The 10,799-nt window shown below is 33.2% G+C and overlaps 1 protein-coding gene across 4 annotated transcripts in view; it reads left to right on the forward strand.

Moving 5' to 3' along the window:
• The window catches only part of ATRNL1 (attractin like 1), a 679,361-nt gene that overhangs the window by 41,896 nt on the left and 626,666 nt on the right, over nt 1–10,799 (forward strand). For all 4 annotated transcript variants that reach the window (XM_029245362.1, XM_029245365.1, XM_029245364.1 and 1 more), the window contains exons 6-7: nt 6,977–7,151; nt 9,730–9,817. In XM_029245362.1, the coding sequence (XP_029101195.1) occupies nt 6,977–7,151; nt 9,730–9,817 (263 nt within the window). The remainder of the gene's footprint in view (nt 1–6,976; nt 7,152–9,729; nt 9,818–10,799) is intronic.

Genomic DNA, 10,799 nt, shown 5'->3' on the forward strand with positions numbered 1-10,799 from the left:
AGGTAGATCTAGGGATGGGAGTTACAATTTTAAATAAAATGATCAGGTTAAGCCTTATTGAGAAGGTGACATTTGAGTAAAGACTTGAAGCAAGTGAGGGAGTTAGCTCTATAGATATTTAGGAGAAGGGCATTTCAGGCAGAGGGAATAGCCATTGGCAAAGGCCCTAAGGCAGGAACATGCCTGGTGTGTGTGAGGGCCAGCAAAAGGCCAGTGTGCCTGAAATTGAATGACTGAGGGGCAGGTTGTCGGATGTGAGCTCAGAGAAGTTGCAGAGCAAGGAGATGATCCAGGATATGGAGGTAAGGTGCTGGAGTGATGGAGGTTTGTGAGGAATGGAGCTAGATGAGCTAAGCCTTAGTGTTGTAGGCTATTGGAAGGATTTTGACTTTTACCCTAAGTTAAATGGGGAGTCATTGTAGAATTTTGAGCAGACGATTGATATAATCTGACTTAGTTTTAAAAGGTTCCTGTTGACTTCTATATTGAGAATAGACTATGAAAGCAGAGTACCAGTTAAGAGACTACTACTGTAATTATAATCTAGATGAGAAATGATAGTAGTGTGTGCAGGCAGCAAGGAAGGTAAGAATTGCTTAATACTGAATGTGATTTTAAAACAGGGTTAATAGGATTTGTTGATGCATTGGATATGGGGGATGGGAGAAAGAAAAAAGTCAAGGATGACTTGAAGATTTTTTTGACCTTAGAGTAAGATAGAGTTGTCATCAGTTGACATGAGGAAGATTTTAGGAGGAAGATCAGTTTGAATTTGGTATGTTACGTTTGAGATGTCTTTTAGACATCTAAGAGGAGATGTTGAAAAGGCAGTTGGAGTTTAGTGGAGAGAGGTCTGTACTGTTTGGGGCTGATTGGCTTAAAAATGTTAAATTGGAAATGGTTGATGATACTTAAAGCCATGAGATCAGATGAGATCATGAGGGAAGGGAGTGTAGAGAGAGAGAATAGAACAAAGGGCTGTGGGTCACAATAAAATTCACAGAATATTCTGTGCTAGACATAGGTTCCTTCCTTGTGGAAGGTTACCTAATGTTGAAATATTTACAACCACTTACTTTATTGCCTCTGACTTAGATAGGTGGGATAAACAAATCCTGCTTTCAATCCCAGCTACCTCTGTATTTGTCATTTTCAACTAATCAGAACCAGTCTATAAAGCTTTGTTTGCAAGCCTTTCACCACTCAAAAATAGTAATTGGAAAGCACTGATCTTTGCTAACAGAAGGGCAGTTCCTTTCCATACTGTAATCACATCATTGACCTAAACTGTGAGAACCAAGTATTCTTGGAACAGATCTGGTGTAGTGATTACCACTCACAAATTCATTGTTCTGTAAAATTAGGATATTGTCAGAACAGCTGTGGACATTTAAAATACACTAAAGTTGATAACTGTCCTTTGGAGATTGGTTTTATGGGCCTAGAAAATGTTTAGAATACTTTGGAAACTGAAACGAAATCAAAATTTTCTGATGATGTTAGAAGATAGGACTCTTGCAATGATGTTATCTCATTTTGCCTTTTATTGTGGAGAACTTCAGATTCAGTATGATCATAAGACTATTTCTGGAGTGATTACAGTAAGTTACATGTACCTCTCTTCAAATCTTCCTTCTCGGAATACTTTTCCTTTCCTATTAGCAGTCCAGTTTCTTTGTGGGAAATTGCCTTTCACTCATTGAGAGTAGTCTTGATGGGACGATAAATCCAGATACCTGTCTATTTTAAGCTTGGTTTTCAGCCTCTTTTTAAAAATTCTTTGAATTTCCCCATTCTTTTTCAACAAATATCCATTTTTCCTTAACCTAGCCAAAAGTAGTTTCTGTGGCTTACAACCAAAGAAATCTAGCTGATATACTACACTAGAGGTACTATTCAGGGAATTGCTGTTAAACTCACTTGAAGACTTTACATTTTTATCCTTCTTTATGGAAGAAAAGTTATTTTATAAAACTAATTTGTATAAAGCAAATAAAATTTTTGTACTGATTTCCAGTATCAAAAGAGAGATAGAGTCCCTTAGAAAAACTTTTCCAGTGCAAAATAGACTACTTTGGGAAGGAAGAAAGAATATAATTTAGTAGTTCTGGAATTGCTTTGGAGAAACTTTCAAAACTTTGTAGTACTTTATTCTAGGTTTTGTCCTTTGCAATTATTTCTCAATTGTATTTATCTCTGATTATAGAAATTTTTAGTTGTAATTTTACTGTTTTCTTTTGGCATGTATGTTTACTATGCCTAATAATGCTAGACTTCATTAACATATTTTGCCTGTAGACTTGATTATACTTAGTTTCCTTGTATATTAAAATGAGAGGATGGACTTCATAATAGTAATAATGTTACTATTATGAAGGTTTCATTATAGTATTTAATATTAAATACAATCTCATTCAATCTTATTTTATTTTCACAGAATCCTATGTTCTTCTGTGTATAATCTCCATGATTAAACTGAAGTTTAGAGAAGTTAATTCGTCCAAGGTTTCATAGCTAATAAGTTGGAAAGCGAGGTTTGACTTCATAGCTCTTGCTCTTAATCTTTTATGGCTCTAAGGTTATTTTCATTCATTCATTCATTCATTCATGCAGTAAGTGAATACTGAGGCCAGTCATGTAAGAGTTGTGGGCCGTGTTAAGGATTTTTATTTTTAGTGTGATGGGAAATCATTGAAAGATTTTGAGTAGGGAAATTTATATTTTTAATCATTCTGGTTGCATTGTGGAGAGTTGAATGTGATAGGAAGGCAGCAAGAATGGAAATAAGGAGACCAGTTTGGAGACTATTGCAGTAGTCCAGGTGAGATTGGATGGTGACTTGTACTAGGATGGTAGTTGGAAAGGGAAGGATCAGTGTTTAGAGCCTGGTAGAGGTGATCGAATTTAAAAATGTTTATAATTGGTAAGGTACAGACACTTAGACACCAACCAATCAAAACTGATGCTGACTTTAGCACTGGGGCAGGATCCCGGATGAGCCATGCTGTGCCAGGCATTACCCCTTTAGTTGTCTTTTGCGGAGAGTCTGGATTATCTCAGAGGGGCCAGGGGAACTGGGGAAGGGGAAGGCCTGGTACCTGCAGCAGCATCTACTCAACGATCAGTGAAGCATTTCCATGTTTTAACAGTTGGAAAGGCTGTATTCCTGCATACGTAATGAATGTCAGTCCAGGATTTGTTGGATATGGGTGTGGGAGAAAAAGAGAACTCAAGAATAGCTCCAAGATCTTTGCCCTGAGCAACTGGGTAAATGGAAGTGCCGTTTACTGAGATGGTAAACACTGGTGAAGGAGCAGATTTGGGAGGGAAAAAAATCAAGATTTTAGTTTTGGACGTGTTAAGTTTGAGATGATTATGAGACATCCAAGTGGAAATGTTATGTAGGTAGTTTCACTTTGAGTTTGGAATTCAAGAGAGATTGTGAGGATGGAGGTATAAATTTAAGAGGGATGAGTATAATTCCACTTTGGATTGTAGAACAGTGTCAAAAATTTGTCTCGCAGTAGCCTGTCACTAATGCCGAAAATTACATAATTAGAAATTCATTTATGCTCTTTGGATTAACCCATGGAAAAGGTAGCATATTAAATCTTTATGAAAACCCACTGTAATATGAATTAGTTCATTACATCTTTTTCAAGACAGCTGTGATCTGCTTACCTTGAGGAGATTCCCATATTGATTGATAAAATTTATGCAGGGAGAATTATGCTGCAGAGATGTTCCATAACAGGACAGATAATGAAGTGGTAGACTTTTCATGGATGTGTTTTTATAAAAAGGGAGTCTTGGATGGCTTTAAATGATACTTAATGGGTGGTGAAGCCTTTGTGTGTATAAAGTGTTCTCTATAGTTATTTGTGTTTTAAACTAATATTCAGTTTATAAATTTACATTTTTAATCATTTTAGTTACGAGTGCAGAAAACTACAAATTAAGACATCTAATTTTCCTTACACTTTTAAGTCATATTCATAAATATTTCTATTTATAAACTTATTAATTTAGAGTAAAATAAAGACAATCTGTAGAGTTTGGCTATAGACCATTCCTTCTAATAACTGCTAGAAGTTACATAAAATAAGGTAGTAACAAAGAGGAAGAATTTGACTGCTGGTTTGCATAGAAAAGTAGATATTTTAGATTATAGAGTAAAAATTTAAAAATCTCTAAAATCCAATTTCTTGTATTAAATAACAGTATTTATCTGAAGTTATAAATTTAGTTATTAGCATTAGTTTCCTATAATTGCTGTAACAAATTACCACAAACTTGGTGTCTTAACACACATTCATTATTCTCTTACCATTCTGGAAGTTAGAAGTCTGAAATATGTTTCACTGAGCCCAAATCAAGGTGTTTGCAGGGTCACACTCCTTCTGAGGCTCTAAGAAAGAATCTGCATCCTTGACTTTTCCAGTAATAGAGTTTCAGTCCCTACATTCATTAGCTCTTTTCCCCTACTCCATCTCCAAAGCATGGAGCACAGCATCCTGCTTCAGTGGTAATATTGATTTCTCCTTCTGTAGTCAAATCTCTCTTACAAGGACACTTGTGATTACATGTAGAGCCCTGCGCTCTAGAGCCTGCGAGCCACAGCTACTGAGCCTGCATGCCACAACTATTGACGCTTGCGTACCTAGAGCCCGTGCTCCGCAACAATGAGAAGCCCGCGCACTGCAACAAAGAGCAGCCCCTGCTCACCGCAACTAGAGAAAACCTGTGTGCAGCAATGAAGGCCCAATGCAGCCAAAAATAATAAGTAAATAAAATAAATAAATTTAAAAAAAGAATAGATACCTAAAATACCTAAAATTGAAAAAAAAGTACAAAGAATATACAAATGTCCTTTACCCAGATTAACCTATTATTAACATTTTACTCTTTTTGCTTTATTATTCCTGATATAAATAAATCTACATTTTTCTTTTTAAGAAAACAAGATATAGCATTTAGACCAATTAGGTATACCACTTATGTGTAATTGTCCATATGATCTTATTTCTCTTCAGTTAAGTTAGAGGTTGGTAAACTTTTCTGTAGAAGGCCACATAGTAACTATTTTCGGCTTTGGGAATTGCATGATATCTGTTGCAACTACTCAACTCTGCTGAGTACTGCAGAAGTAGCCATAGATAATACTTAAATGAATGAGCATACTGTGTTCTTAAGAAACTTTATTACAAAAGCAGGTAGTGGGTTGGATTTTGCTCATGGGCTGTTGTTTGCCAACCTGAGTTAAATGAGTTCTAAGTGGTTTAGAATTGTAGTTTAACTTATTTTTAAAAAAATCAGTGTGTTCCTTTAATTTCTTTGGTTACCAAGGAATAGTTCACAGTCTTTTCACTCAGAAATTATAAAGTTTTCTATATTTGATTTAAAAGATTGTGTTGTTATCAAAGAGATAATCTAGGGTGCTATCTAATTTGTACCTGAAAAATACAGACTCATAGAATGTAAGCATTGAAAAGGACTTGGAAGATGAATGAATGAATGCATGGGTGAGTGAACAAATGAGAAAATAAAAACTGTAAAGGCTAATATTTCTGAAATTAGGATCTGTTTGGAAGCTTTAAAATTTTGTGATTCAGTGATAATCTAAAACTTTTTGATATAAGAAAATTTAACATCAAGTGATTGATCCCATAATTGTATAAAAATGCCACTTGATTGCAGTGCCAGCATTTGTGTTGACTATTTAGTTAGGACCAAGTAGTATCCTTATTGCAGGCTAAAAAGAATATTGAAGAGTACTGATACTTTTGTGATAAGTGAAGGTCAACAGATGTTATGGCATATTTTATGGATAAAAAAGGTTTGTAAAAGATAAATGAAAGAAAAGTGCTGGGAGAATTATGTTGTCAAAATAATATAAGTATCTTAAAGTTGCATAAAAAAGGTGCTATGGAATTGATATCATTTTCCACTTAGGACCAATGATTTACTTTGAGCAGAACAACACCATCCATCATTTTAAGCAAAAATTAATTTTAATGATTTTATAAGTTTGTTTATATACATAAATTATAAGTTTATGTTGGTTTTATATTTATAAAAGAACTTTAAACATAAGGAATTTATTTCTAGTTTTTGTTTAAGCATATTAGTTTCATTAGAATTAAAATAATCTGTGAGCCCTTAAATTTGATGAAAATACATTTCCTTTAGGAGCGTTCCTTCCATAACTTAAGTTTGAGAAACACTGATCTAGCCTAGCCTGCTACATTTTACAGGTGAGGAACCAAGACTCATGAGTAACATCATGAACATGGATAGGAAAAGGCAGTGTTTTTAACTTAGAGTATTTACGTTATCCTGCACTCATTAATAGTTTTTATTTTATTATGCATAATAATTTTTTCTGTTTGAGGATAATAAGCCTCTCTACTGATGCCAATTTTGGTTGTTCTTAATAAGAATGATGCTAAGAAAAAATGTAATTTTATTTTTCTATTTCTTTAATAGTTTACAATTTATGAATGCTTTAATTTCCACTGTCTTTAAAAAAATTAAATATTTATAATAATCCTTAGGAGATAGATTGTTATTTCTGTTTTATAGATGAAGGCGTGATGATGGCAAAGGTAAGCAGACTTTCCCAAGGTCACACTTTTAGTAAGAGACAGAACTGGGATTTGAGTACATTGTTTACTGTTCGAATATCCTATTAGCATACTGAAATAAATCTGAAATTTATATCATTTAAGAATTCTTTCAGATTGTATTATTTATTTGAACGTATCCAAGTCTGATTTGAGTGTATGATTTTTTCCTCTGTAAGCATTACATTTGCTTTTAGAGTTTTTCCTGTAAGTTATATTTCAGACCATTTATGTACATTATATTTATTAATAAGATGAGCATTGGATTCTTAAATTCTCTTAATCCATGTATTCTATCTCTACAATCTAAGGTCTTTGTTTAATGCATTGTGTTGTTTGATTTTTTTAAATAGGTCCTGATTGTTCTTTGAATGTTCCTTCCACTGAGTCTTACTGGATTCTGCCAAATGTTAAACCCTTCAGTCCTTCTGTAGGTCGGGCTTCCCATAAAGCTGTTTTACATGGGAAATTTATGTGGGTGATTGGTGGATATACTTTTAACTACAGTTCTTTTCAAATGGTCCTGAAGTAAGTTTTCTTTTTGTTTTTCAGATTTTCACAGTCTAATTTTTAGGCTGGATATTTTTTGGTAATAAGACTATCCTAAATGCCCTATGTTATTGATGTACAAATTTATGAATGATTATTTTTGTAATATATCTGTTTGCCGCATAGGACTGATTTGAGAATATATAAACTCAGTGTATCAATAAGTTATTTGTCATTGGGCATATAGGTTTGTTCTATATAGATATTTCATTAACTTTCTAGAGTGCTTTTAATAAATTCTGAATAAGAAAATATTAACTTTAAATAAGCCCAGGCCGGGCCAAGCCTATATTGGGCATTATGAATACTGCTACCTTTTATTTTTTCAGAATGAAGTATAATTGCTTATATAAAAGTACTTTCAGTTTTTCTGCGAATTTTAATTTACCTAAACTTTTACTTTGCATTTACTTTACAAGCTTTTGTTGGGAGAACAGTGCCAGTATTATAAGATAGGTTATGCATTTACTGTTGACTCAATAGAGATTGTCCTTTGCGTGATTAGATGACAAGGAGAACTGCATGGATGCTAGCTTTATCTGATTTTTTCAGCTGATAATTTTATTTTATGAACTATTCAATACTATTCAATAATAGAATAAAAGAGGAAATAAGAATAATTTGATTATCAATGTTGTTTTCAGGGGTGATATTCATAATATGTAATAACTGATGCAACTTGGGCATCAATCAGTTGGAACTGACCCTGGACAGTGTACCATAATGGTGTATACCCAAAAGGGTTGCCATATTCAGTAGATAAATATACAGGACACACAGTTAAATTTGAATTTTAGATCAACAGTGAATAATTTTTTAGTATGCATAGCCCTCATAATTTTATTTTATGTTTTGGTTTTGTCCCAAATATTGCATGGATCATACTTATACTAAAAAATTGTTGTTTATCTGAAATTCAGGTTTAACTGGGCATTCTGTATTTTAAATGTAAACTCTAATTTCTGAAAATATTCGTCCTGTTAATTTTGGGGATCAAAAAAATTCTGTGTTATAAGAGGAGATTGCTTTAAAACTATGATTGAATAAGACTGGAATTAAAGTATGAAATAAAATAAAATAAATTCTGGAGAGAAGGGGGAAGAATTTTAGGTAAATATTTAAGTGAACAATTAGAATTCTGTACCACAATAAATGAAGGATAAAATATAGTAGAAAGAATTGAAAGAGAGTTGGTAGGATTAAAATGAATTGTTAAGATATGCAAAGAACCTGAGGAACCGAGAGTTAAATGTGGAAAAGAAAAGGAAATTAACTATGATTCATGAAAATGAAAAGGTTGGGAAAATAAAGTAGAACTTTGGATTAAACTGTGGTATTTGCAAAGTAGAGTTGTGAAGACAGAGTATAGTTGTCAAGGAAACATGGAGATCCTAAAAGTTTGTGTTCTGTACAAGTTAAATAGCATATTTTAAATTAAGTGATGAATTTTACTTGATATTCTCCTAAACATATATTTTCTATTTGAACCAGGTAGTTTAATTTTTTTTTTGTCTGAAATCTGGTTCTTTTGGTTACAGTGTTTATTTAGTTTTATAGTAAACTAGAGGTATCAGCTTAGAAGTAATCAGTAACTTTGTTGCTGTTTTCACAGGTTAGAGAATATTTTTTCATTTTTCTGAATGTGGTTTAGCTGTAGGTAAGGATGTTTAAAAGCTTTTAGAAGTGATGGTGTCAGTTATAAGTTGATTTATCTTCTGTAGTAGAATTTAATTGAGGTGTAGATGTTATGCTTAAGACAAATTATTCAGTAAATAATATAAAAGTTTTGTATTAGTGTCTATTAAATTAGAGAGTATTTTACGGAACATTTATACATCGACATTAGAATTAATATGTATTCATGGGCATAGCAAATTGTTTTGAACACTTACTTTGTGCTTAGTACTTGGGATCTGTCAGTGGACATAATGAATATCCCATCTTTGTGAAGTTAGTGAGGAAGGACAGGCAATTAGAAAAAAATGTAATTAGCATGATAAATACGTATATTATAAATAAATTATATATATGCACATATATTCATATACAGATATAGATAGATAGCAAGATAGGTAGCAGGGGTAAGCAAATCAGGAATGCCAAAGAGGAGGGAGTTGCACTCACAAATGTAGTGGTGTAGGCTTCATGGGAAAGGTGAGAGCTGAGCAAAGACTTGAAGGGGTCAGACATTGGCAGAGAAGAAAGCCAGACAAAAGCCTTAAGGTAGGAGCTTCAAGGAGGCCCAGGTGACTTTAAAAGTGTAGAAGAGCTCACTATTGTTTAGGTTAATCGGCTGGTTCAGAACAAATTAACTCCGGTAATAAATAGCCTAGTCAAGTTACTGTATATTATACATTCGAATGATTGAATCCTAATTTAGACTAGGTATATCTTGAATGAGTCTCTATTAGAAATTTCTAATACGGTATATGAAATTATGAGTTTATTCTAATTGTTTTTGAATTAATGAATATTTAAATACAAGAAAGCATATGCAAATTACAAAACTGAAAATGAATCTTAGCTTATGAAGTTACTATTTTTTTCTTTTTTTTAGTTACAATTTAGAAAGCAGTATATGGAATGTAGGAACTGTATCAAGGGGACCTCTCCAGAGATATGGGCATTCTCTTGCTTTATATCAGGTATGAATCCTGCTTTAAATTTTAATCTTTTTTTTTCTTTTCTTAGACTTTAGAGGAAGAAATACTAAATCTCAGATTTATTTCAAACATTTAATAAGAACAGTAGATCATATGAATCACAATAACTTGAGATGTCAAAGACTTTTATACTATTTTAGTAAAAATAAAAAGATTTTAATACAGTCCGCCATTGAACATGAGAAGAAATGAAGGTTGAGTTTTTGTCCATGATATACATAACAAAAATTTACCATATTAACCATTTTTAAGAGTAGAATTCATTCAGTGGTATTAAGTATATTCAAGTTGTTGTACAGCCATTACTGTTATTTTCAGACCTCTTTTCATCTTACAAAACTGAAACTCTATACCCATACAGTAACTCCTCATTTCCCCCTTTCCCCAGACCTTGCAAACTACCATTCTGCTTTCTGTCTCTGTGAATTTGACTATTCTAGGTACCTCATATAAGTGAAATCATACAGTGTTTGTCCTTTAATGACTGGCTTATTTCACTTGGCATGGTGTCCTCAAGATTCATCCATCTTGTAGCATGTGTCAGAATTTCCTTCCTTTTTACGTCTGAATAATGTTCTGTTGTATGTATATATTGCACTGCATTTTGTTTATCCATTCATCCATCAGTAGATACTTGGGTTGCTTCCACCTTTTTGGCTATTATGAATAATGCTACTATGAACATGGGTATACAACTATCTTTTCAAGTCCCTGATTTCAGTTCTTTTGGATAGATAGCCAGAAGTGGAATTGCTGGATTGTATGGTAATTCTATTTTTAATTTTTTGAGGAACTGCTATATTGTTTTCCACAGCAGCTGTAACAATTTTACATTCCTGCCAGCAGTGCACAAAGGTTTCAATTCCTCCATATCCTTGTCAACACTTGTTATTTTCCTCTTCCTTCCTTCCTTCCTTCCTTCCTTCCTTCCTTCCTTCCTTCCTTCCTTCCTTCCTTCCTTCCT

Source organism: Monodon monoceros, unplaced genomic scaffold (assembly GCF_005190385.1).
Source record: "Monodon monoceros isolate NGI ecotype Baffin Bay Population unplaced genomic scaffold, NGI_Narwhal_1 Super_Scaffold_4, whole genome shotgun sequence".
Classification (NCBI taxonomy): Eukaryota; Metazoa; Chordata; class Mammalia; order Artiodactyla; family Monodontidae; genus Monodon; species Monodon monoceros.